At 46.3% G+C, this 26,686-nt stretch overlaps 4 protein-coding genes and 1 non-coding gene across 6 annotated transcripts; 2 read left to right on the top strand and 3 right to left on the bottom strand.

Moving 5' to 3' along the window:
• Positions 1 to 739: 739 nt before the first annotated feature.
• LOC100821635 lies at positions 740 to 9,146 on the bottom strand. Its single transcript, XM_003575857.4, has 12 exons — positions 8,889 to 9,146; positions 8,483 to 8,774; positions 5,946 to 6,129; positions 5,810 to 5,859; positions 5,182 to 5,274; positions 5,002 to 5,090; positions 4,816 to 4,894; positions 4,400 to 4,482; positions 4,153 to 4,231; positions 3,378 to 4,077; positions 1,809 to 2,421; positions 740 to 1,342 (listed from the first exon to the last, which is right to left on the bottom strand). The coding sequence occupies exons 1-12, from the start codon at positions 8,918 to 8,920 to the stop codon at positions 1,207 to 1,209; spliced, it is 2,430 nt and encodes an 809-aa protein (XP_003575905.1). The 5' UTR covers positions 8,921 to 9,146; the 3' UTR covers positions 740 to 1,206.
• A 132-nt stretch (positions 9,147 to 9,278) lies between these two features.
• On the top strand, positions 9,279 to 11,252 carry LOC100822884 (pentatricopeptide repeat-containing protein At4g02820, mitochondrial). Its single transcript, XM_010238918.3, has 2 exons — positions 9,279 to 9,621; positions 9,737 to 11,252. The coding sequence occupies exons 1-2, from the start codon at positions 9,334 to 9,336 to the stop codon at positions 10,991 to 10,993; spliced, it is 1,545 nt and encodes a 514-aa protein (XP_010237220.1). The 5' UTR covers positions 9,279 to 9,333; the 3' UTR covers positions 10,994 to 11,252.
• A 274-nt stretch (positions 11,253 to 11,526) lies between these two features.
• LOC100838408 lies at positions 11,527 to 16,411 on the bottom strand. Of its 2 annotated transcripts, none has more exons than XM_010238916.3 (5): positions 16,250 to 16,411; positions 15,865 to 16,131; positions 14,158 to 15,166; positions 13,721 to 13,869; positions 11,527 to 11,999 (listed from the first exon to the last, which is right to left on the bottom strand). In XM_010238916.3, exons 2-5 carry the CDS (start codon positions 16,098 to 16,100, stop codon positions 11,903 to 11,905), a joined length of 1,491 nt encoding a protein of 496 aa, XP_010237218.1. In that variant the 5' UTR covers positions 16,101 to 16,131; positions 16,250 to 16,411; the 3' UTR covers positions 11,527 to 11,902. The 2 variants fall into 2 exon arrangements, with proteins under 2 accessions (XP_010237218.1, XP_010237219.1); XM_010238917.3 differs by having other exon boundaries at positions 16,211 to 16,406.
• Positions 16,412 to 22,003: 5,592 nt separating this feature from the next.
• LOC100838111 lies at positions 22,004 to 24,864 on the top strand. The gene has a single exon (XM_003575416.4). It carries the CDS (start codon positions 22,209 to 22,211, stop codon positions 24,621 to 24,623), a length of 2,415 nt encoding a protein of 804 aa, XP_003575464.1. The 5' UTR covers positions 22,004 to 22,208; the 3' UTR covers positions 24,624 to 24,864.
• Positions 24,865 to 25,707: 843 nt separating this feature from the next.
• Positions 25,708 to 25,790, bottom strand: TRNAL-UAA. Its single transcript has one exon. It is a non-coding gene; the product is annotated as a tRNA-Leu (tRNA).
• Between the last annotated feature and the right edge of the window lie 896 nt (positions 25,791 to 26,686).

The raw sequence follows: 26,686 nt of genomic DNA, 5'->3' as shown, positions 1-26,686 counted from the left end.
TGGGAGGAGCAGCAGCGCAATCCGGAAATGCTGGAATGAGTAGTGTCAGCGGTACATAGTTTGAAACGCACAGAAATGTTTGAAGAAATGATAAATCTGAAGTACCTGGCCTAGCAAATATGAAGGAGGATGAAATGTACATCATCTGGAAATAAGTAATAACACGAAGAGTTATGCGCGAAGAACAAAGAAGTGGAGAAGGAAAGAGAAACCGAAGGGACAGACAACATGGAACGTCGACGGAAATCTAACATCGCGAAGAGCTTGGACGAAGGTACATCTCAGAGAAGCGGGTAAAAGACGGAGTAGAAAAACAGAACGATCGAGGAAGAAGCAGGAAGAACAGAACGTGGAACAACAATGGAGGAAAGGAGGAACTAGATACGGAGTTCCGGAGCTATCTCTTCCAGAGGACAAGGAAGAAGAAACAGAACGAAGGAAGAAATATTATCTTAACCCACCATCGGTCTGGCAAGGTCAACGTACAGTACACAGGGCTAGAGAAATAGTGAAATGAACTGTTTGAGCCTACAGAATAGGGGAATTTCCCAAACCATGGGATTGAATGAACGCCAGGATCGGACAGACACAACGGTGGGGCGAGATCGCTCCAGAGCTACCGAGAGGTTTTGCCTCAAACAACTTGCGTTTCTGAACCTTAAATTTTCAGTGGAGGCTACCAGACAGAAAACAACCACCTAATATTTCTTAAACAGGTTCACAAAAGCGACCATGGTCCTTGAGAAATACTATTGCAGTCTATGCTTATTAATGGCAATAAGTCTCGATGTATGGCACCGGCACCAGATATCTACCCAAACAGGTCAAAACCAATCCGAAAACCCACCTGCGATCACAAGGAAATATGCCAAGACAAAACAACTACATGTACAAGAACAACCAAACATTCTTCTAGATCCATGGTAACCAACTACTTTTCCAGTCATCTCTACACCTGACAGAATTCAATGGAAGCCAATTGAGCTTCAAACACCCTGAAACAAAAGTCTGTTACATTCTAGACTGGCCAATGTTCTGTGCAACAAGCAAGGTTGCGCTCCATGTCTCATCCGGTCATCAGCGGCAGCACTGGGAGGACCAGCCTCATGAACAGCAGTAGCCTTCAACTGCTGCACTTCAGATGTTACAACCTGGTGAACCCCAGCAGCCGCTCTGATGGAAACTGAGAGGGACATAGAGAAGGTTTCATCTCTTTCCGCCCTTTGATCTTTGAGCTACCAGACGAACTGCCTGCTTTCCCAGCTCTAAGTTCTCAGAGCTACCATCATCTAACTGAACACAAAGTGTGCCACTGAGGACATTGGATACCACCCCTTGATGCCTGCCAAAAAGATTGATATAGAGTAAGTTAACCCTTTTTGCCACCCAGCAAAAACACAAGGATGCATACTCGACAATACTACAGCACTATGAAAGTTCCTTTAATGAGCAGAAAAGTTACATAGTAAGCAAACTATTTGGGATATATAGTCCTCAGACCAGATCCATTTATCATGGCAAGGGAGGGATGGTTCAGATAGCCTAAGAGTAACTTCAGAAAAATCACAACAGAAAAGAAGACGATATATTTAACCAGTATATACTTCTCAAATCTAAAGGGGAAGAATTTTGCACTCTCTCGGCGCTCCACGATTGTTGCATTCTCACTCCTCTGCCGTTGGTTCATGAGCGCTCAACGCCAGCGATATCGCTAGAGAAGACACGTACATTCGCGGCGTCTGCCGCTTTCTCTAGTAATACAATAAACAGAACAAATAACACGAATTAAGGCTATAGAGAGAGCTCACCATTTGCCATCAGAAGGTAGTTGGATCTCAATCCTCTTCCCAATCGCATCCTTGCCCAACTTGCGCAGTATCCAGGTGGCATCCATTGCTTCATCGCCTGTGCTCTGCTGATGCCTTTTGCCTGGAGTCTTGCCTTCCGAACCATCCATCTTGTCCATCGAAGGTCTTTTCCTCTTTGATCTCTGACCTTTAGCAACATTTAACTCCTCTTGCTGAGAAGCCCAGGTGGCCGTCTCCTCTGGTTGAGCAACCTGGGCACTTGGCTGCTCAAAATGTGGACGCTTAAACTTAAGTTTGAGCAATGATGGCTTTAAGCTGTCAGGGGAGTTGTTGACAGGTAATGAAGCAGTGGCCTGGTTATCTGTCAGCTGATTGGGAATAGATTGTTTATGTCCAAATGATCTGCTTCTTGTACCACTTTCACCTGCATTTTCCATGCCAGAGATTATAGCATTGCTCCTTTTTCCAGTTACATGCTTTTTGGAAGTGCCCAAATCTCCCAAAAGGCTATTTCTTTGTTGTACACCAGTCTCTCTAACTAGCTTCATCACACTCTTTTCTTTTTTCTCACTCTTCGAGCTTTTGAACTGGCTTGTTACATCAATCTTCCCTCCTGAAATAGCGAAAGGACACAGATCTACTTTAATATTTAACACACAAAAGGGAAGAAATCTTAAGTAAACAAATCTTACATTGCGAAGAAAAAAATACTAGCTCAAGTATTATATATTACGAACAAAGGGATTAATAAAGAATCACGACATACTGGCGATCAACAAAAGATGAATCCAGCTATTCAGGCATTAAGATGGAAAACTTATCAGGGGAAACAACAAGATTACAAGAAAGTCAGCAATGCAATTTAACTTACAACAGGTTGTGCAATGGTTGTCTGGGACAGCCATTTCAAGGGTGCACAATCTAGGTATTTGAAATGCCCTAAAGGGAAACGATCTGAACTCTGAAGCAATGGACAACCCCATCGTAACACCAACTAGGCCCTTAGGCTAGAATGAACAGCTAATGAGGTGTCGATAATGAGACACAATAAAGCTTTTTTTGGGAGTCGCAAGGAGTATTAAGACGGATTAAAACATTACCAGACCAGGCATGTGGCAACACAAGTCAACTCAAAGGGCATCAGAAACTATAGAAATGGCAATATTTTGCTATAATCTTACACCTACGCACAGGGGACCTTTGGTAACTGCTTATATATATACTCCCTCCATTTCACAAAGGTTGGCATATTTCGTTTCGTTAAGACAAGCCTTTAACCAAGAATTACTCTATTAATATGTAAGTTATATGATACAAAACCATGATCATTAGCAAGAACTTTTAAAGACGAATCCATTGATATAAATTTCATGTATGAAAAAACACATATCAATAGAGTTTTCATTGGTCAAAACCTTGTCTTAACGAAACAAAATACGCCAACCTTTGTGAAATGGAGGGAGTATATTACTACTTACTAACACATAAATCTGTATGTGCATACCAGATAAATTATAGCCAGTAGCCTAAACTTGTAAATGGCAAAGTACCACAAAATGGTGGGCATACCATGCAGTGAACCAAGCTCTTGCTCTTTATGAGAATTGGTCATTTCAGACTTGGGAGAGCCACTCCCACTTTTGTGACGTGTTCCAAAATGAAAAACCAACTTGGTACCTTTCCCTGCATCACTCTTGGCAGTATTAACCTCGCCCACATCTTTGAAATGCAAACTCGGGGCCTTACTGCCTCTGATTTTGACTTTGGGTATCATATCGGCATTGTTTGCAGCACCTTTCTCTGAACTTCGAGTTGCAGATAAAGTAAACACACTATCATCATTCTTAATTGTACTCTGTCCATGATTACCCTCTATAGTATGACCTCCCAAATTACTATATGATTTGGCTTCATGCCTTTTCTCCAAGAAGATCTCATCTGGATCACCAACTGATATATTTCCTTGATTGCCTTTTTTCTTGGAATGCTTCTTATTCGACCCTGAGGTCTTGGGAACATTCTTCTCTTGCCCAGATTGATCTAATGGAGGCTTACTGCTGTTACTTTTGAAAGAGAATTTTAGTGTGTTTCTACCATCATTTTTTGGTACAAATGCACCGAGTCTTTCATCATCTGAGTTTGGATTTGATGGTGATACATCTTCCAAAGAAGGCAGTGCAGCAGCAGCCCTTAAACTAACCATAAGATCATGGTCAACAATATTTCTCCTCTTCCAAAGCTCCCGAACTGCATCTTCTGCATCCCTGATCTGAAGAAGCAAAACGAGTGTAAGATAACATAGTATAATACAGCAATGAAAAACCACGACAGAAGTACATATCACCTGGGAGCATTCACCACGACATGATGCGCATGTATACTGCAGATTTTCGTCAGCTTGGAATTGCTGGTATTTTTCCTCGCTGCATAAATTATTTATGGAAAGGTAGTAAGGTATGCACCGCAGAACAGCAAAAAATATGAAGTATTGCAGCATCAAGGCACAAAGTGGGTAGACATAGACTTGGAGAAGGCAACAAATATGAGTTTGATTATTTAAACAAAAATGAGAAGTTGGCATTCATACAAACCTGATGCCATCACACTCAATATGTACCCACTTTTCACAAACATCGCAGCAGACCATAGGTATCACTTCAGAATCTCTGTAAACCTGAAAAGACAAACCCAACCAGCAGGAAAAGGTATATCAAGAGAAGTTAACACAGAAAAGCATTGAAAAACATTTTAGTATGTGTAAGCCAAGACTGCTACACACATTTTCCAATGTTAACAACACAAATTGAATCTCAACTAAGAGACTTTAACCTATAGAAAAATACAACCTCACTTTAAGACCTCATACATAGCCACTATATTAGATGAAAAATAGTGGGACAAAACAAGACATATGAACTAATACCATGAAATTGGACGAATCGTGATCAATTCGTTCAGTGTAGAAAGTAAGTATTTATGCCAAGAAAAAGTAATAGTAAGGGGCTACCTTCAAGCAAACTGGGCAGTAGTTTCCTTTCACAAACAGTCGCCCGCAAGCATCACAGCATGTGTATCCCAAAAACCACCTGTGCATGGGAGTTCGTAAAGTTATAGAAAACCACAACTCATCAAAACATGCTAAATAGTCTTAAGTTAAATCCGTATCGATCTCGTTCTATTGAATTAGTAGTACCTTGTGCTATGACCACTCCCAGGTACACCAGACCCACAGCTGTGGCACCTTGTATGTTTTGGACATAAGTATGGTCCATGGCTAACATTCTGCAGTAGCTTAGGGTTCTTTATTCAGTGACAAGCCCCTGATTCAATTTGTAGAAAACAGCAGAAGCAAAAAGGTGCACAATAGTTGTACCTTGTGAGACGGCTGCTGACAATAACAGTGATAAGCACCATCACACCTTTTACAGAACATTAGCTTATTGGGATCACCAGGCCGTCGACACACCTATATATACGACAAGCATTGACTATAAATAGAATCAGGAAAAGAAACTGGGTTTTCTATTTTTACGGTAGTAGCTACTGTATAACAAACGTTGTACACTGTACCAAGATGCTACTTTAGAACTGTAGCATTCGAAAGGAAAAAATATGTATAAAGAAGTAGGGAGAAGAAAACATGGAGAATTAACATGGTCAAAACATAAATATTGCTGGCGTTGAAGAACATGACCACCAGTCCACCACAACAATAATTGACGCATATACAAATAATACACCACCAGAATGTGCAGCATTTGGAGAAATTGCAACAATAACAAACAACAAAAATAAAGAATGGATATGTTTGTTGTAGTTTACAGAAATTGCAACTCAAAAAATGACTTCAACTTCATTTGTGTACCAGAGTGCACATGAAAACAAATTTTAAGAGTACTGAGAATTCATACAATATTTCTGGTGTACAAAACTATAACATCTGGGAAATACACATGCATAAGGACAATAATAATAATAATGTTGATAGAGAGACAACTGACCTCACAGCTGCGGCAAGAGGGGCAGACCCATGAACTCCAGTGGAAAAGATCTAGATGTAATGAATATAAATTTGTAAAAAGTATATGAAGACAATATGTGTCTCAAAGACAGCTAGAGGAATATTTTTCAAATCACCTCTATGTTCACCCCAGTATTTCACACACTTCTTATGATACTTCTTGTTGCAGAGTTTGCATGGAAGCATTTTTGCAGCTTTTGAGCTGCCCTCATTTTCTCCTGAGATGCATAAGCGGCACATAACCTTGATAGCAGCATTTCCTTCTTCTTGGTCCGAGTCATCGTCATCTCCTTCAGCCTCCTGGGAAAAGAACAAGAACTTTCTCATATTAGTAGATAAAAAATTAAGCCCATGGTAAATACTGCTGCTACTTGATAATGAAAAATGCACTGAATTAGATGCAATAATGGAAAGTAGAGCTTTTGACACTCGGATCACAAAATGGCTTCCGGTAAGAAACCCAGATCTGACACTTCAAAGTAATGATGAGATTACACCCATAGCACAGCTACATGCCTAATAAATTCCAAGCATGAAGAGGTCTAAACCAAAAATAACCAAGCTACAAAAAAGGTGCAAGGTGGCATTTTGCCAGCAACTAGGTGGCACTTAAGAGCTACCCCAGGGGGTCACTTTGGTGATGCACAGCCTGAGCATTAGCAGGAGTAGCAAGCCTGAAAGAGAGAAATCAGACCGAAACCAGGCCCCTCAATCCCAACTGCCAGCCATGTGAGCAGTAGGTGGTGCGCCAGAGGTGGCAACCAGGACAACGAGAACAAGCACCAGCGATGGCGATTCTGCAACCATCTCGATGGTTCTCTCCCCTCCGACAAACAAAACATTCCCTACCTCTCCTCCCCTGTTGCCGTCGGCACCAGAGGGCGTCATTTTCATGCTGGACGTGGTTGCTTTTTGCCACAGTACCTCTGACCATTTAAACCTCCACTTAGCGCTGCTAAGACGTCACATTTGGCTGCCGCCAGCACTTACGTGTGCCTAGGAGTTGCTAATATCCTCCCAATATAGAAAATCAATGTACGCATGGCATGCTAGATCTGCATGATTTCATGCTGTTGTAAATATCATCCCAATATAGAAACTCAACGTTATTGTCCAGGTATAGAATAATAGTTGGAAATGGACTTTAGTTGTGAATTTCACAATTCCAGTATTTAACTACCTGCGTAATAATGATAAACTGACAATGAACAACTGCCAAAACTTCATAAACCGGTAAACAGCAAAGTCTTACTTGAGCAGCACTGTGTTGCTGCAGGGGTATGTTCAATGTACAACAGTGTTTGAGGGGGAAAAAGGTTCAATGATTGCAAGACGTGATAGCTCCCTCAATACAGCAAAGAACATGAGCAGATCTGGAACATGATTCTGTTTCTTTTTCCAAGTGTGGGGCACGACCCTGCAAATTAGCTTGCTCATGATAGCTCCCTCAATACAATGCACTTAGGTCAGATTTGAAATTTTGACAATACCAATGAGCTCGCATGCAGCTGCAATTTGATCGAACGTGTTTTTACTCCAAGCCACATGACACGCTGGATCACTTCAGTATCCTATCTCCTCATTAATGCTATGCATGCACGAACGGCTTGGCCTTTCCAGTCTTCTACTACTCGTGTTAGGCTTCGAACGGTTATAGCATGTTGTATTAATCACACACGGAATCGAAACGTCTGCATGCATGAGGTAGGTATTCACAACATATTTTGCGGGACGGGGTACCACTGTATGGCTACACTGTTTCAAGGACCTTCATCCACACTTCCTCTCATGCATGACCACAAAACTTAGAGCAGCGCCAACCACGCAAAAGAACAAAATGACGCTAAGGGACTAGAACCATTAAAGGTTAAGGGTGACAAAACGACAATACATGAACCATCATCTTGCATTTACAAAGCTTAGAAACCATTTAAGACCAGAAGCTCCATAGGCACCAATGGTCGCCAGCGGTTATCATTAAACCCCGGAACCTACCGACTAGACAGTTAAACCCAACACCCCAAAAATCGCATACCTAGATAACACCTCACAGAGTACAACCTCTATATCTGATCCAAACTCTTCCCTCCCCCGCACCCACCCCGTCCAAATATCAAAGCAAGCATCATGATCATTTCCATCTGACATAGCCCTTGTACGTACAGTCACTCAAAATGGTAAACAAGGGCATCCGTATCCTTCTGGAGCCACACGAAATTGATCTATGGGAGCACAAACAACTGTTGACACAGGTATTTTCCTGCAAATCTAAGCCTGGCTCTAAAATCAAAAACTCGCCAGAGTTCCCATATAACACTTGCAGTGGCTACACACTCCTATAAACCTGAAAACCCTAAAAGATGCAAACTTCTGCGCGGGAGCGTGATACCTAGGCATAGGCTCTTCTTCAAATCCAAACTTCCCTACAAATCTGTACCAAAACCTCACAAAATTCACACTAGCAAGGCTAAACAGTCATACACAGAACCCGAAATGCACCAACACGAACATGAACTATCATCACCATGAACATCATAGCGCAAACCCTAGCCCCATCTCCCCTGCCCTGATCCCGCACAAACAACCACCGGGAAACACAAACAAAGAGTCATAGCCGCAACCCGCAAGCAAGCAAGGCCGGTATTCGCCTCACCGGAAACCCGTAGGAGCCCTCGAGCCGCCGGGCGAAGTCCTCCGCGGCGGCCGCCTGGCGCTGCATGGCCGCCCTGTGCGCCTCGTCCTCGGCCTCCTCCGCCAGCGGCAGCGGCGGCACCTCCACCTGCACGGTGCCCACCGCCACGCCATCCCCCGCCTCCGCCGGCCTCAGCAGCCACGGATCCGCGAGGAAGCCCTCGAGCGCCGCCGCCGCGTCCGCCCATACCCCCGCCTTCGCCTCCTTCCCCCTCGCCGCCCCAAACCCTAGCTCGCAGTCGCACAGCCTCCGACTGCACAAGACAGGAGACACAGCCAGAGGAACAGAGAGAGCGCGTCAGCACGAGAGAGCAGAGACGAGGAGGAAAGGGGAGGAGGAGGAAGAGAGAGTGTAAAGGAAAACATACCAAGTGATGGGGCACGCGACGTGAAACGCCATGGGGGGGGGAGCTTAGGGCGAGGGCGAGGCTGGATGCTCGCCAGAAGCCCGGAACCAAGATGGGTTTCGGTTCCGGCCGAATACGGGGGGTGATTTCGCCTCGGTTTCGAATAATTTGGGACGGATTTCAGTTCCCGTGAAATTACTTTGGACTCGGTGGAGACGGGGGCGACGCAGGCAGCGCAGCGGAGGAGGGGTGGGAGAGGGGAGGCGGAGATGGGAGCCTTTGCGGCTTGGCCCCTGGGAGAAGGGGATTTTATACCGGGAGGCTTTATCGATCCGAATACGGGCTGGTTCCTTGTTGGGCCTGAGATGGGCCTTGGCACCCATTAGCTCTGACTTCTGACTTCTGAGTCTAGACTCCAGAGAGAGACTGAGCCGTGGTTTGGTTTCTCCCTGTCTCTTGCGAAGCGATGCTGTCCCGCCGGCTCGCGCACGGCGGCGCTGCCGCGGCGAGGCTGCTGTGCGGGTACGCCGCGGAGGCATCTGGCGGCGGAGGAAGAGGAGGAGGAGGATCAGGCGGTGCGGGGGGCGGAGGAGACACGCTAGGGAAGCGGCTGCTGAAGCTCATGTACCCGAAGCGGAGCGCGGTGGTGGTGCTGCGGCGGTGGACGGAGGAAGGCCGCACGGTGCAGAAGTACCAGCTCAACCGCGTCGTTCGCGAGCTCCGCAAGTATCGCCGCTTCAAGCACGCCCTCGAGGTACGCCGCCACGCCACTGCATTGCTTCCCTCCACGGAACGCCGCCTGCGCCGCGCCCGCCACCTGTTTGTTGTATTGTCTGTCGATCTCGACGCCAGTCCCTTGCCGAATGCAGATTTGCGAGTGGATGAGGACCCAACCGGAGATGAAGCTGCTTCCAGGGGACCATGCCGTGCACCTCGACCTCGTCGCCAAGGTCCGGGGCCTGGCCAGCGCGGAGAAGTTCTTCGAGGACGTCCCCGAGCGGGCCAAAGGGCCGTCCACCTGCAATGCCCTCCTTCACGCCTACGTGCAGAACGGTGTGCGGGACAAGGCGGAAGCCATGCTGCGGGAGATGGCCGATGCCGGGTACCTCACATGCGCGCTCCCGTTCAACCACATGATGTCGATGTACATGTCCAGCGGCGAGCTGGAGAAGGTGCCCGAGATGATCAAGGAGCTAAGGAGGTACACCATCCCGGACCTGGTCACCTACAACATATGGCTGACCTACTGCTCGAGGAAGAACAGCGTCAAAACTGCGGAGAAGGTCTTCGATCTGATGAAAGATGACAAGGTGTTTCCTGACTGGATGACCTTCAGCCTTATGGCTAGCATTTACATCAATGCTGGGCTTCATGTCAAAGGGCGGGACGCTCTGGTGGAGATGGAGAAGAGGGCCTCCAGGAAGGAGCGAACCGCTTACTCATCGCTTCTCACCCTTTATGCAAGCCTGTCAGATAGAGGGAACTTGGACAGGGTGTGGAGCAAGATGAGAGAAATCTTCAGAAAGTTCAGCGACACCGAGTACAAGTGCATGCTCACTTCACTTACAAGGTTTGGTGATATCACAGCAGCGGAGAGTGTTTACAGTGAGTGGGAGTCGGAGTCAGGAACACGCGATTCGAGGATCCCAAACACGATCCTTTCGTTTCATATCAAGAATGGCAAGATGGAGATGGCCGAGAGTTTTCTTCAACACATTATGCAAAAAGGAGTCAAGCCCAGTTATAGCACTTGGGAGTTATTTGTCTGGGGTTATCTAGGCAATGACGAGAGGATTGACAAAATTCTTGAGTGCCTGAAGAAAGCCCTGTCAAGTTTAGACAAATGGGAGCCAAACCCTCAACTCGTCGCAGCACTGTTTTCGCTGATTGAGAAGAGAGGTGACATTGAAGCGGCAGAGGAGCTTCTTGTTGTGCTTCGAGGAGCGGGGTATGTCACAACAGAGATATATAACTCAGTCCTGCGCACCTACTCCAAAGCTGAGATGATGCCTCTGATAATAGATGAGCGAATGGACCAGGATAAGGTCTCAATGGATGAGGAAACTAGGGGGTTGTTGAAATTGACAAGCAAATACCCAATAGGTGAAGTTTCCACAATAATGTAATAAGTTGTGCTTGTGGCTGAAGGGATGTTCCTGTTCCACGATGCCATGTGGTGTTGATATGCGTAGTCATTGCTCTTGTGGATTACAAATTTTAAGTTAAATGGCAGGGTTAAATTGTGAGATGATAATATAGAGCTTGCGCCCGAGCAATTGACTGTTTGACCCAATCTTTTTTGACAAACGAACAAAGCAAAATATGGATCTGGTGTATTTTACAAAAGTTACATTTGTATATAGTTCGACCATTTTTTAAGCACAAGCAGAGATACCAAGTGTAAACAACTTGACTTTGTTCATTTTCTGCGCTTAAATTCTGTGAGTTGTACTTTCTAAATTTTGTATATAGACAAGAAATCTTGTAATACAAAATCAGAGCAGGTTCACAGCTCACAAGGATCTACTACCTCCGTCCCAAAATAAGTGAGATGGATTTGTATAATAGTTTATACAAATCCGCGTCACTTATTTCCGAACGGAGAGAATACTTTGTATTTGATAGTTACGAAAGACTGCTCCACGTTGCACAGCAGGCACAATCAAAGGCTACAAGCACAAGCTCACATACTTCGAGAAAATTCCCCAGAATGGGGTAGTCAGTTATACTCAATTTAGTCGGAGAACAAATTGCTACTTTCAGAAAGCTCACAGATGAGCAAGTACAAGTGATTGATTCTAGACTTCACCGTATCAACTTGACCCCAACAGAGCAAGTTGACCAAAGGATACATCTGAGCTACACTAATAAGCTATAAAACTAAACCAACCGTAGCAAACACCGTAAAGTGTGGCACAAGACGAGCATCTATATGCATCAGGGGAAATGGAGCTTCACAATGCGTCCCTCTTTTCACAGTAGACAGAAAGACATCCAGGCAGCAGTACCAGATGAAGATGCATTTTGCACATCACTCACTTTGCCCACAACTTGGACATGGAAACAACAAATGCCCTAATGATAAGCCAAAATAGGTTGTCCTCTTTCTTCTGTTGTACATTCCCAGTTCTCCTGCAGGTCATCAAAGTAAAACATTAGACTGCAACTAGTATGTCAGCAAAACTAACACTAGTGAATAGTTTGATGCAGAATATGTAGCGCGCCACTTGTTCCCCTGCGTCTATTCTTTATTCAATAAGTATATGTTTAAGAATAATCAAATGAAGATACACTAATAGGTATTTGGTTTGCTTGCCACACATGAGTTAGGCATGCTTCAGATTCTTACACTAGTGTTTGGCCTCACTTTCTTAGCACCTTGTCCAACATGGCATGCACCCAAAAAAAAATCAGATCATGTCACAAGTGTGGCCAACAATTTACCAACCACAATATTTGTGGCTTGCCACATTTTGCACAAGGTATTGGTAGGAACCAATCAAACAGGCACTAAAAACAAGCTATCAAGCATTTGACATGGTTATCTTGTTCATGGGCAAGTACACAAGATTAGACCTCAGGAGACCTGTAGTCATTTACATACACCAGTAGCATTCTTTTACTTTCTTCTTCCTTTTCAACTGGCTGTAACCCCATATCATTTACTAAAAAATATACGGTAGAGCATCCCCGACCATCTGAGTTTTCGGCCTCAAGACAATCACCAGGATTCGAGCAACCAGAAAAAAAATGAGGAAGTGCAACATGACTGCTTTATGTAACAGAATTTAGATAGCAACGATATTAGAATGGTTCTCAGACTCCACCGAAAATCTGAGTTCAGAATTCGTACTAGAGTAAATATAACCATTTAAACCTTTTTTTTAACTTTTTTTTCAAAACCACACTTTTAATAAAACATTTCACAGAACTATACTTGGACAACAACATTTCATAGAACCACCCTTTCAGCATGTAACATTACTCCCTCCGTCCTGTTATAGTGGGCACCCAATACTAATTAGACCAATAATATGTAGTATGTGTGCCAAAAAATATATATAATTGAATTCGTATTCGAATAAAGCTTTCATGGTATAATCTTTATACCACATAACTGTCATTTTATTGGTCTAATTGATAGTCAAAGACTCAGTAAAATTATGGAATGCATGCATGCCTAATATAAAAGGACGGGGGAGTATGTAATATTCTCATGACACTAAAACCTTCCACAGATTAAAAATGTAGTTTCATGAGCTGGTTGATTAACAATGTGAAATACATGATAGCTTTAATAAACGATGTGTGGGTTTGTTGCGCTATTTACTCTTTATATTATGCGGCGCCATAAGACCAAAAATAGGTTTCAAGAGAAGATATGGCGTATCTTAGCACATGAGGTTTTACATGAGTCCATTTCCTAAACTATGCCAGCCAGTTATCAGGGAGCATAAACATAGAGCAAGATAGGGTGTCCTACATAAGACCAATCCAATTACCTATAACTGTTAGCACGTTATTTGATTGTTACTGGTGGCTTTTACAGCTTCATCATGCACTATTCCAACTTCCAAAGATCAAAAATTTCCTCAGTTTGTGCTAAGATGTTGCAGGGTAACCTCACATCAGGACTACAGCACAATTTGGTGCAGATCCTGTGGACTGATTTAACTAATACCTCTACATGGTGTAAATAATGGAACAATATACATACAGAATTAACAGATATGCAGGGGGGCAAAAACATGATGAAACTTTGACTGAACTAATATGTTACAGCCTTTTGGAATGTATGAAGAAAATTATAAAGAGTAAGCATGCAACCCAAAGTGAGAATGCAAAGTGCATGCCTTGCTGTCACTGTTGTCGCGCTTATCGCATGTTCAGTGTTGACATAGCTTGCCTCGCGCTCTTTGTGTGTGACGTCAGATATTGATGTCTGGAATTCGCTTACATCTTTTTCTACTGTGCTGTGTTTGTCTTCCTTTTGCAACAACTTCTACAAAGACAAACAGAATAATATGAATTGGACATATGAAGTAAACAAATTATAAGGAAAACAGGCATAATCAAATTCCGCCTGCAATGCACACCATACAGCAGCGTAGTTCAGTGCCATAGCATAATCAGCAAACACGACAGGTAAAATGAGAGATCATATTATTTGATACTTGAAAGATAAGAAATCCAGTAAGGACTGGCATAATTCTACAATATTAACTACAGATCGCATCTGCACAATTTAGTAAACATGGCCAAATTCTCGCAGAAACCTGCATTGGCTAACCTTTGTATCCAGTGCTGGTTGAGAATCAAGGCCTTCTAAATTATCTTGTTCGTCAGAGCAGGTATTAAGGAGTGGTTGCTCAATCTCGTCACAACTGTCCACAGAGAGAGTGGAGTCTATGGCTTCTGCACTTGTATTCAACACATAGGCATCCCTTTGATTTGCAGATGTTGTAGGTCTAAATTGCCCATCTATAAGCTGAACATCACCAGTCATGATACTTTCAGTTTCTGGTAATTTATCATGCTCCTGTACAAGGGTCTGGTTTGTTTGAAGAACACCATTAGTTTCTGAGTAAAGAATAGCTTCATCAACAGCACTATTAGTTATGTCATCACAAACGTCAGGTAATGTCACATGCTCATGTAGAAGTGCCCCATTTGTTTGAGAAACAGTACTAGGTTCTGACAGAATTGTAACTTCATCAATGATGCTACTGGTTGCTATCTTATGAGCATCCACCAAACTGTCTACCTCAATATCTTTATGCAAATCAGAGACATGAACAAATGAAGGGGCTTGCTTTTCAGAACCAATAGTGTCAACCTCCCTTGGTTCTTCACACAGCGGTTCATCTTCTTCCTGAAGGTTTGTGTCCAAGCATGTTGCACTTTCTACATTCCCATTTTGGACAACACTGTTCAAAATACCAGACTGCAAGAGATTAGATGAGCCCAATAGTTGCTCGGTGCTGATGACATTATTTTGAAGAGAAAATACTCCCTCCTGGTCAGACATTTCCAACACAGAATCTTTGCCACCTTGATTCTCATCAGACAAATCCAATATCTCTATATTGTCTTGGCCCAATTCATGACTAGCAGACAATTCAGAAGAATCAGGAGAATCCTCAAAACTCAATGCCTTAGCATTCAAACCACCAGGGCCAAGAACTCTGTTCTCTTGGATGATATCTCTGACAATTTCACGAACTATATAATATGACCCTCCAACTTCCTTGTGTGTTAGATTGACTGAAGGAAATTTCCCATTGTTTGATACCCGATAGCTGAAATAAGACAACAGCAATGCCAATTGGATTAAACAAGGTAGAAGAAATACTCGACATGCACAAAGTATATAAGATGAAATAGGGAAAATTAAAGCGGCCATAACTTTAACCTATATAGAACCTCAATGCAAAACGAGGCTTAAGAGAAATGACATATTTCCCTGCCACTGGATTACAATCGAATGAATCCAAAAGAAAAAAATTGGAACACTTGATGACCATAATCTAGATCACACGGCAAAAGACAACACTAAATCGTAGAATACGGTGGTTATATCATATAAAACACTGGAGAGAGTAGACTTGAAGTACAAAGTTTCTACAATAGATTGCAAAAAATAAATAGAACTACCAACTATCACAACACCTGTGAGCTAAATCCTAGTGATTCAGACAAACCAATGACATTGTTTTAGCACAATAAGCCTAGGAGATAGAGAAATGCAGTCTCTGGGTAAAACATAACAAGTATGTGCAGTTACTGTTATTGAATTTACAAACACAGACGCAAGGCTTGATTACTAAGAGAGATACTGTGGACTTCGTTTTAGCACCAACAATCAGAATGAGCATGCTAATTAGACGGTACAGGCCTGCATACAGCAGACTGAAACACAGGAGGACCAAAACCACACTATCATTCGCAAACAAAACTAAAAGCGACAGGGAAAAAGAGATCCGGGGACAGTACGTACGTGTTGACGAAGGACTCGACCATCTCCCTCCGCTCCTCTTTGGTCTTCCTCACCCGCGGCTTCTTATCCTGCGCCTGCACGCAGCACCGCACCGCGCCAAGCCCCTGGAACCTACCAGACGAAGCGGACGACGACGAGGACGAAGAAGAAGAAGGGCACGGCACCCCGCCGCTGCATCTCCCTAGGACGGACGCCTGCGCGCCGACGACCCAAGTCACGCTCCCGGTGGCCTGCATCCTCCAGTCCTCCTCACCGTCCCACCACCACCTGCAGCGAAGCAACACATGAGAACCGCATGGACCACCGCCACCAGAAAAGCGGGGAAGAGGAGAGGAGAGGAAGAGACCGAGGAATGCGGGACGGCGGGGAGGTTGAGGGTTTGCACCTGGAAGGGGTTCGACTTCGGGGGGCGACCGGATTGATAAGCCCTAGGCCGTGTGGGCTGGGGAGGGAGATGGGGGGAAGAGGAGGGAGGCGCCGGTGGGGATGGAAATGGGGGCCGGAGGCGCGTAACCCGACAAGATTGGAGGGTTTGGGGGTTTTGGAGAGGGACGGCCGTAGCGGCTGCTCGGCTGTTTTCGAGGGGACGGTCGCGGTCGGGGTTGCTCTCCGCCCTTCCTATCATCATCCTAGGTTTTCTCCGTCGTACATTTCTTTTCTTTTCTTTCTTCGCGATTCAAGAGTGACGATTCTTGCCGTGATTTTTTTTTTTTTGACGAATTAGCAATAAGTGCTCTTTTGCTAGCGAGAAATGCAAAGCCCAACAATATTCGTAAGTGGAGTTTTTTCTAAGTTGAACTTGTCAAAGTAAAAAAAATCTATGTCAAGTTCTTTCGGAATTTAACAAGACCCTAGTGAGGCCACTGATATTAATGCTAGGGCTAAGATTGTATTGGTGCGCAGGTAGAAAGATGAGATGGTCCTAAGGCCACACAAATGTTCCATGTCCACCTTTAGTTCCTAACTCTATCATTTTTAATGTTTTTTTAGAAACACAATACAAACGCAGACGATCACACACGCCCATACACTCAACCCAATGAACACACACACGCTTCACTGTTGACGGGTACGTCACCTATCACTAAAAGAATATCGCCGGTTAAATCCTGAAATAAATCCAGTTAAATGAGCACACACGTCAGGTATAGGACTTGAACCTGGGTGGGTTGGTTCCACCACAGGGAACCACGCCACATGAGCCTTCACATTTTTTTCAATGTTTTTCTAAAACCTCCTTCTCTGCTGACACTTTCCCCCTCTTGTCAAGCCATAGCCCCCTTTGAGGCGGGTGGTGTGGTTGATATGAGGTGACAATCGAGGATGGTTTGATAGAATTCCACTACTAAAAATCACAGTTTTTCCTAGGGCAAAAAACTTTACCTAGAGTTTATTTCAATTTTTCAGGTAAACTAAAGTTGCAAACAGTGTAACTCTAGGTAAAGAAAATTTGCATCAAAAAATAAATGTGAAGTAAACTGTTAATTTAAGCCCTAGGTAAAGAACGCCTCGCTGGCGCTCGATTTTTCTTTTATTTCGCGCGTTCCCTTGCACGGGCCTAGTTGTCAGTGACACACGCATCGACGCACCACGGGAGAGAGCAAAATATCCTCCCCTCCCCTCTCAATAAAAAACAAATCTCGTCTTCTTTCTCCTCTTGTTGCCTCCATGAGTCCACGCCGCCCCGCCGTGCCCACCGTCGCCCTGCTCGTGACGTCCCGCCCTGCCGTGCTCCCCGTCGCCGCTACCTATCCCACGAGGATCGCTGCCGTACCAACCTCCCTTCTCTCCCCGTTTTTTCTCCGTACCACTGCACCTCTCCCTTCTCCCCCCGGCCCTTCTCTTCTTCCTCCTACCGCTCCCCGGCTTGCTCGCGCCGCCGTCATCCCCAGATCAGCGGTACGGGGGATCCAACCCCTTCCTCTCCACCAGACCCCGCCATCCCGGGTCCGGATCTGGCAGACTAGGCGGCGAGGGAGGCCGGCCGAGGCCCCGCCTTCCCCTGCTGCTCGAGGAGGCCGGATGCAGGGCGCCGGTGGATCTGGCCGTTCTCCTGCTCCGAGGCGGTTGGGGTCGTGGTCCAACATACGCTGCTCCGAAGGCCGCCGCCGGCAGTTCACCTCCTTCCGCAAGAGCAGGAGCAGCACCAACAATCACCGGAACCGCCACTGCAATGAGCACGTCGTGCCATCACCCATCCCGGCATTCAACTGTGGTGAGCCCATCTCCCTTCCCCCCCCCCCCCTTCTCCCTGAACAAATTTGATCTTTATTGTTTTACACTAGAAGCCTGTGGCTGTTGATTAGATTTGAAATTGCTTAGCATCCATGTACCTGAATGTGTGTCCGAAATCAGGAATCTCTATATAATCATATTTTTGGAATTATTGATTTCTGCTCAGTAGCCTTTCTTGTCCGTTTGCCTTTTTGTGTGTGTAGGCATTCTTGTTCACCTGCATGCTGGTCAAGTTCTCAGTGTTAATCTAGCAATCATTATTATCTGCCTATGTAATCAAACAAGACTTCTCTGCTGCAGCACCTGAAATAAATCCCCCTTTGTTTTTGTAATCAAACAACACTTCTCTACAATACTTCTCTGCATGCAGCGGATTTATTACTTGATTCTGTTGCATGGTCACCATCTTTAGCATGCAGAGGATGTATTGAGGTGAGGCAGAATCATGTTTATAGCAAACTTCAAATATAACATGGAGAAGGAAGAGAAATTAGCACTCTAGGTGAAATTAATTGGGAGAAATGGATCGAGTGCTTACTGAGTTATGCGTTGTGAGGCCTCTAATTGAGCTTGTGTAAGTGATACATTTATCATCAACTGCCTTCATCATTTTGATTAGATTTTTTATTCCAAGTTCTGAAGTGAAACCATTGGCTACTGCTTGTGCTAATTTTTGGTTCTTCTTTTGTGTATATTCAGATAACTAATATTACCAGTAGCATTATTTGTTGTCTCTAATAGTCTGGTAATCTATTCCATTGTATGTTGACCACCTCACCAATTCTGGACATCCCTATCCATACTCCTAAATGTACATCGATGCAGCCAATTCTTTTAAGATGAACCGACTGCTAGTTTCTCTTTTTATATTTTTTTTGAACTGTCTAGCTTCCATTTTGAAGTCATGCACCATGCCACATGTTTCAACTGTCTAGCTTCATTTTTTATTCCATGGTGTTTCTCCGTATGTTCATTGTAAAATTAGTATAAAGCCACTGGGAGTTTAATATGGTTGTCAGCCAGCCCAATTAAATCATAGAGAGCTAACTGTAATATCATTTCGTGCATTTTGCATATATGAACAGAGGGAGTACATGTAGATTTTCTTTTAGCTTAACGGTATACACTTACTGGTTTGCTGATGAGATATGTTTATTATTACCAATTTATATATATTGACGCTACCACATATATTCATCCAACTCCTAAAATGAGTTTAATCTTATTTTCAGGAACAGAATGTCGGCTCAAATATTTCTGTCCACTGGCCTGCTGCAAATCAAGAATGGGTTGTTTGGAGGTTTCTTCAACCAGTCTAGAATAGAAGCACTTGCTTTCTCATCGTGTCAAGAGTTGACATGTTGAGTCCCGTTTTTTCGCATAGCAAACTCTATCATTCACTGATATGTTATGGATGTACGTCATGAATGCGTTATTTGAATGAAGAGTGAGATTGATTGAAGCAATTTGTGTTTTGTGCAATGTCTATTGGTTATTATTTCTGGCTCCGTTTGAATATATTTGAATATTGTCATTATGAATTCAAATACGGTCCATATGAATTCATACATGGTCAATACAAATTTCAATATGTTTTCCCTAGGGTGCATTTCAGATTCTAGAGGGTAAAGTCCTCTAGGGAAAGATGATGATGTGACACGTGCAGCACCCATGTGATATCTTTTCCTAGAGTTCTAACCCCTAGGTAAAGAAATGTTTCCCTAGAGTTGTCAAAATGCCCATAGATAAAGCCCTCTTTACCCACCATACTATACCTAGAACAATCCCTAGGTAAAGCCTTTACCTAAGGTTTTTATGTTTTCACCTAGAGTATTTGGCACTAGGGGAAACTGTGATTTCTAGTAGTGTTCGTCCACAGTTCGTGATGAAGCCTGCCAACGCCTCTCAGTCGACCGGGGTTTCACGGTAGGGGGAAGAGAGAGAGAGAGAGAGAGAGGACCGAGAAGGATGAAATGGACTTATGGGTGGGGAAGGAGGAGGGTCATGTGGATGTAAGGTTTCATAAACCTAACACCTAGGCCGGGGGGGTATGTAAGAGGGCCAAAGCATAGGTAGTAGCCACGTCATGCAGCCGGAGCTACGCATACACCCGAGGAACCTGGGACGAACCACTTAACAAACAATCAAGACCTAAACATGCGTTTTGAAAGATTAGGAACTGACTTGGCATCTTCGCGAAAGAATAGTGACACGTGATGCATTTTACTCGACAAGAAATTGCCGTCAAAGGGAAACATCTTTCTCTTGTTTGAAGCACATGAAACCTATATGTATTTTTTGTGTTGTGTTCGCCGCGCTGGTGGAGAATGGGTTTGGATCCGATTGTTCTGGTTTTTGCCTGATTTTTCACCGATCAACTTGAGAAGAGCCAAGTTACTCTTAATTCATCGAACGCCTCAGATTCAATTCAATGAGTCGGTTTGATCCGTGGACTCCGAAAGTATCTTGTTACTAGATTCCTCTAGTCTCACATGATTTAATTCCCGATTGCCTTTTATCGATCTAGGAAATTTGGAAACAACGTTTGAGCACGGTCGTTGAGGGATCTAAAAAAAAAGAAAAAAAATACTGGGATTTTGCAGCGAGGGAGTTCAGTTTTGCTGGTTGACCGAAGCAATAATGGAGTTTTGCTCTGTGCATGGCGTCTCTATTGACATTAGTACATTACCATATGCACACATGCACTCCATGCTAAAGACATCACGAATTTAGTTTTAGAGGGGAAAGTGTCACTAGTACGTACCCTCCCAAAGCAAATCTGGCAACACAACACCATTTTTCCTCTACCGTAGACTTCGAGCATGATCCAGAGAAAAGACATGTGAATGATATAATTGCTTGCTGGCCGGAGCAACATTGGAGATGTATCGATATTTTTGAATGCTTATGCATACAATCTTCAATTGGCCTCGATCTTTCCGTGAATGCTTATCGATCCGGCTAACGAACCGGTTGCTTCTAAGACCAGAAAATGATCTCTGTTTCGCTAACCGACCAGAAGCAAGCAAGCATCAAGCAACGAAGAGAAGTCTGGCAATGACGAGTACAGTTTTGTTATACACAAGTCGGCGTAATTAAGGCCATATATGTGTATCTCGATATGGGCCGAAAAACAGATCATGTTTTCATCTCCGTTTTGGGAAATATACATGTGTAATATTGCGTGTCGGCCTATGAGAGTTGTATAAAAGTTGGCTAGATTCGGTTGACCTCGATGCATACACTAATCATTTGGCTTCCTAATTAATATACGACGATCGCATGGTCGATGATTAACCTCGTACGTCACTTCTCGGAGAACAATCACGTACTGCTCTCCGATTTGCCCGAATATGAATATATCTATTCTTAAAAAGCGTCTAGATATATGTCATACTTCGACGACAATTTAGTATCGGAGGGAGTACATACATTCGTCAGCTATATAGATACTCCGAACCGGACGACAGTGGAGTTGCAAGCAAAGGTTCAATCAATCTCAAGCCTACAGCGCAACTTTAAAATCTTACTTATGTGTAGGGATATGCAAATCATGAATCGCGTCCTCTTTGGCTAGTTTTAATTCGAAATTAAGCTGCTGCTGATCCATCTCATACGTACAACGCTTTGGCGGCGAGCTCTGTTCCTTTGGGTGGTTCTCACAAGCAAGCAAGCAAACACGCGGGAATGGATCGAGTGGTGTGGTGGACAGCACGCACGCGCCCGCCCGCTTCGCTTGAATCGATTCTCCTCGCTTCCACACCACCCCTAGCCCCGATCCCATCCATCCATCCATCCATCGATCCCGTCCCATCAAATCCAGACCGTATAAGCATTTGCCACATGCGCACGCGGCACGCGCGCGCACCGTCTTCAATTCCCTTGCCTTCCGGTCCGGACAAACACATCTCCCGCGCCCACGCAACCGAAAACAACCCTCGATCCTTCCCTCATCCATGGCGGACGCACGTATATATACGCCACACTCATCTCCATCGAGCAATATCTTTCACACGTACGAGTAACCAGGCAGTCAGCAACTCAAGAACACACCAAGCTAGTTAATCAAGACTGACCATTGTCCATTGAGTGCGAGAGATCGATCGACAATGGACGGCGGCGGTTTGAGCGCCGACGTGGGGCGGTCGGTGCGGGTGATCATCGAGGGCCAGCCGAGCGCGCAGGGGATGTTCGCGGCGACGCCGTTCGAGCCGCAGCTGTCGGACTCGCCGCCGCGCTCCAGCGTCGAATTGGCCTCCCAGCAAGAGCCCTCCTCCTCCTCGTCGTCTTCCTCGTGCAGCGCGCCGGAGAGCTTCGGGCCGGAGCGGAGGCTGACGCTGCTGGCGCTGCGGCTGGCGATCCTGGAGAAGGCGGCGAGCGGGCTGGGCGCGCTGGGCTTCATCTGGGCCACCGTCGTCCTCCTGGGCGGCTTCGCCATCACGCTGGGCCGCGACGACTTCTGGGCCGTCACCGTCATCCTCCTCATCGAGGGCGCCCGCATCTTCAGCCGCAGCCACGAGCTCGAGTGGCAGCACCAGTCCACCTGGTCCCTCTCCTCCGCCGGCCGCTCCTCCTTCCGCCTCGTCGCCCGCTCCTTCCGCTTCCTCCTCAACCTCCGCTCCTCCAAACTAACGCCGTCCCCATCGTCTTCTTCCTCCGCTAGCACCAAGTCGTCGTGGAGGAGCTGGGGCTTCGTGTCCAGGCACGTCGGCAGGGCCTTCTACTGGCTGCAGCTGGCCTCGGCCACGGCCTGCGTCACGCTCTCGGCGACACGGCTCGTGAAACAGGACTTCGGGGAGGCCATGGACGCGCGCACCAACCGGCGGTCCGCGCTGGACATCTTCTACGGGCTGGCGCTGGCCGAGGCGCTGCTGTTCCTGGCGGAGAAGGCCATGTGGGAGTGGGAGGTGAGCCACGGCCGCCTCCTGGAGCGCGTGGCCGCCGAATGCCGCCTGGCGGGCGCGCCGGGGCTCCTCGCCGTGCGCCGCTTCTTCTACGACGCATACTCCCGCTGCGTCGACGGGAGCATCTTCGACGGCCTCCGGATGGACCTCGTCTCCTTCGCCGAGGAGCTCCTCGTCGAAGGCTCCCACGACGAGCAACGCATCGGCGTCGGCATCCTCGTCAATGTCGCGGGTTCCCCGCGGCTGGGAGATGCCGCTCTGCGCCGGGTCGGCACGTCGGGCGCCGTCATGGAGCGGCTCGTGGAGATGCTCAGCTGGAAGGGCGTCGCCGAGGCCGGCGCGCGCGCGTCGGCCGCGCTCGTGGTGTCCAAGCTGGCCGGGAAGAAGCGGAACGCGCTGCGCGTGGCCGGGATCCCGGGCGCCATCGAGTCCGTGTCGTCGCTGCTCTACGCCGCGGGGGACGAGGAGTGCAACCTCCTGGGCCTCCTCATCATCAAGAAGCTCGCGCGCGACCACGACAACTGCTGCAAGATCGGCAACGCCCGCGGACTCCTCGACAAGATCATCGACTTCTCCGCCATCGAACCATATTCTTCTTCTTCTTGTTCAGCCGGGGGTGCCGTGGTGACGATCACGCCCTCGAGGGCCAAGGCGGTGAAGCGGTCGCTGCAGGTGATCCGGATGCTGGCGGACACGACGGGGGGCACGGGGAAGCAGCTGCGGCGGGAGGTGGCGGAGATCGTCTTCACCGTGAGCAACATCCGCGCCGTGCTCCAGCACGGCCACGGCCACCTCGAGCTCCAGCGGCTCGGCGCTGAGGTGCTCACCAGGCTCGCCATGGACGCCGACGCGCGCGAGAAGATCGGCGGCACGGGGAGCGTCGTCTCCCTCCTCCTCGCCATGTTCTTCCGCCCAGGGATTACCGACGAGGGCGACGCCGCGCGCGTCGAGGCCGGCGAGGCGCTCGCCATGCTGGCCCTCGACAGCACGCGCAACTGCGGCAGGATTCTCAATGCCGGGCCGGGCATCGTGGGCCGGCTCGTGGAAGCCCTGGACGACGAGGTCGTCGGCGTCGGCGCGGCGAGGATCCTCACGAACCTCTGCGCGTACTCCGGAGAGCGGTTTATGCAGGAGGAGCTCCGCGGGGTCGTGGCCACGGTGGTGCTGCGGAACGTGATGGCGAAGAAGACGAAGCCCAGGCTGCTGGAGGTGTCGCTGGGCCTGGCGGCGCAGGCGGTGAAGCTCATGGCTGGCCCGGGCCCGGAAGAAGACGAGCTGGGCCAGCACCTGGCCCGCGCGGGGGTGAGCGGCGAGGACCTGGTCAGCAGGCTGGTGGCCGTGCTGGCGAGGTACGGCAGCCCTTCGATCAAGGTGCCCCGGATCCGACGGTTCGCCGTGGAGCTCGTGATCGCGATGCTGAGCACGGGCGGCTCGTCGTGTTGGGCGGAGACGATGGCGGCGGCGGGGGTGGCGCGGCAGCTTCGGCGCGTGGCGGAGACGACGTCGGAGCTGGAGTGCTTCCACGTGTTCTCCGGCAGCGCCGGGGTCAGCAGGCACGGGGTCAGCCTCTGCGCGCTCGTCGACACGGCGCTCGACCTCATGGCCGCCGCCGGCCAGTAAGGCTTGCATGCAGCAGTATCCGAGCTGGCTGGCTTCAGCTTCACTGCGTGTTGCGTGTTGCGACGTTTGCTGTTGCGTACGGGCGTGCACATCAGCTGCTGAGTTGGGGATCGGGCAAGCTTGTCGTGTGCATCATTGATTCTTTCTTTCGATCATTCCTACGGAGTGCTCATAGCCTCATAGAATATTCACACGGATTTCGATGCGTATATAAAATATGTTGCTTCATTTCTTCGAGTTTTGGAGTCTCAAGAGTATTATCTATTGTATCTCATTTTTCCTTCCTTCTTCTTGCACAATGAATTGCTTTGCTTCTTCTTCAGTAAGTTATCCCTGCAACTGCAAGGATGAACGAATGGTCCTGATGAAACGGTACGGAACTGCAAGACGTGCAAGGAACAGGAAGCGTTCGCTCATCACATGCTCGTTTGCTTTCCTTGTCAGATATGGGGCATTTGGTCGTGTGCATTTGCAGCATTTGCTTTATGAAAACTTATGAAAAACACTTCTTTAAGGAACGCTAGCTTTTAGCAATGCGATTAATGTGCCATGCAATTTACTCTTCCTGGCTAGTCCTACGTGCCTTAAAAGATCTACGAATATCACTACACTAGTATGTTGCAAGACAACAATTTCCTTTTCTTCCAGTGATGATGATGATGCGAGAGAGACAAGTCATTTCTATGAGAGAGAGAGAGAGAGTTCGAAATTGTAAATGGTACAAATATAAGACTCTGACTACCACAAAAGAAAAAGACTTGATCAATTCTACGTAGTACGGAGTAGAATCTAAGAATTGCAATTGGCTTGAGTACATATAGCTTCATGTCAAGACTCTGATCAATTCTAGAGTTTGGAATTCTAGAATCATTTTAGATGACGAAACAAGCATTAACACAGGGAAACCGATTTAGAAAGAAGTGGCAAAATGTTTCCTCGCAAAAAAAAAAGGAGTGACAAAATGTTCATTTCAGATGAAGAAGCATGTCACGCTAGATTGGAAACTTTTTTAAAAAGAACCAACTACTAGGATAAAAAAATGGGTTTAGGAGAGTAAAAATATCCAGGAAAAACACCGGACTGGTGCTGGCTGTGGGGTTCGAACCCACGCGCACTTCTGTGCAGAAGATCTTAAGTCTTCCCCCTTAACCACTCGGGCAAACCAGCTCTTAAATTAAATTTTTTGCTACCACTTATAAGTACTGTAATAATACGTGTGGAAGCTTGCTATTATAAGGTGTATCCTTTTCGTTGACTGCCGAATTTTATAAAGTTTGACTCGTCTTGTAACAAAAAATATCAGCATCTAAGGTCTGAAAAAACCAAGATGTCACGAAAATGACACCTCTTGGTCAAAGTTTAGAAAATTTGACAGTTAACAAAATTTATACATCCTACATTTTGAAACAGAGGGAATATCTTCTCACCACCTACCTTCTTCTCAAATCTTTTCACCGTCTTTCCCGCGCACTTCCTGATTTTCATTGTCTTTGCCGACACCTCAACGACCCTCTCGGCCTATCCCGTACAACAAAATGTCTTACATCCAAGAATCGACAATGTGCAGTGCCACCGTCCCACCTCACTATCCTACTCTAACCCAACCACCACCATCTACGGCAATGTTTGTTGCCCCGGACCACTCTTCTAAACCTGCAGAGGGTGGGTCTTTTCTGGTCTTCTCACTTTCATCGACGTTTTTCGTGTCAAATTTGACCTGTTTTTCACCGCTTCTCCACATTGTCGTCTCCTCCTCGATCTATCTCTCCTCTCCGCAAAAATTGATTGAACCTCCAAGTTTTTCAAACGAATTATAGAATATCACCGCTTATAACTAGAATAGTTGCGTTAGGAGGAGCAAATATGACTGTGTAGATCATTGCTCCTATATAAATCTCAACCGGTGGCGGTGGTCTGAATCCTTCAGATTACTGCACTTGTTGATTTAGCCCAAACCACTGAGCGGATATAGCTATTGAGTTTTAGATAATAAATAATATTCTAACATATCTTTATCTTAACTACTCGTGTATCTTAACTTGCAGTTGGTGGTGATGATGTTT

This window comes from Brachypodium distachyon, chromosome 4 (genome assembly GCF_000005505.3).
Source record: "Brachypodium distachyon strain Bd21 chromosome 4, Brachypodium_distachyon_v3.0, whole genome shotgun sequence".
Classification (NCBI taxonomy): domain Eukaryota; kingdom Viridiplantae; phylum Streptophyta; class Magnoliopsida; order Poales; family Poaceae; genus Brachypodium; species Brachypodium distachyon.
This window is presented reverse-complemented; position numbering and strand designations above follow the sequence as displayed.

Excerpts from the sequence above, each read along its gene's own strand:
- LOC100822884 (XM_010238918.3), top strand. The coding sequence starts at position 9,334 with ATGCTGTCCCGCCGGCTCGCGCACGGCGGCGCTGCCGCGGCGAGGCTG. Across the intron at positions 9,622-9,736 it reads GCTTCAAGCACGCCCTCGAG|ATTTGCGAGTGGATGAGGAC; the intron begins GTACGCCGCCAC and ends TGCCGAATGCAG.
- LOC100821635 (XM_003575857.4), bottom strand. The coding sequence starts at position 8,920 with ATGGCGTTTCACGTCGCGTGCCCCATCACTTG. Across the intron at positions 4,232-4,399 it reads ATTGAGTGTGATGGCATCAG|CGAGGAAAAATACCAGCAAT; the intron begins GTTTGTATGAAT and ends TAATTTATGCAG. Across the intron at positions 4,078-4,152 it reads GTCGTGGTGAATGCTCCCAG|ATCAGGGATGCAGAAGATGC; the intron begins GTGATATGTACT and ends TTGCTTCTTCAG.
- LOC100838111 (XM_003575416.4), top strand. The coding sequence starts at position 22,209 with ATGGACGGCGGCGGTTTGAGCGCCGACGTGGGGCGGTCGGTGCGGGTG.
- LOC100838408 (XM_010238916.3), bottom strand. The coding sequence starts at position 16,100 with ATGCAGGCCACCGGGAGCGTGACTTGGGTCGTCGGCGCGCAGGCGTCC. Across the intron at positions 15,167-15,864 it reads GTCGAGTCCTTCGTCAACAC|CTATCGGGTATCAAACAATG; the intron begins GTACGTACTGTC and ends GTCTTATTTCAG. Across the intron at positions 12,000-13,720 it reads GCGACAACAGTGACAGCAAG|GAGAACTGGGAATGTACAAC; the intron begins GCATGCACTTTG and ends GATGACCTGCAG.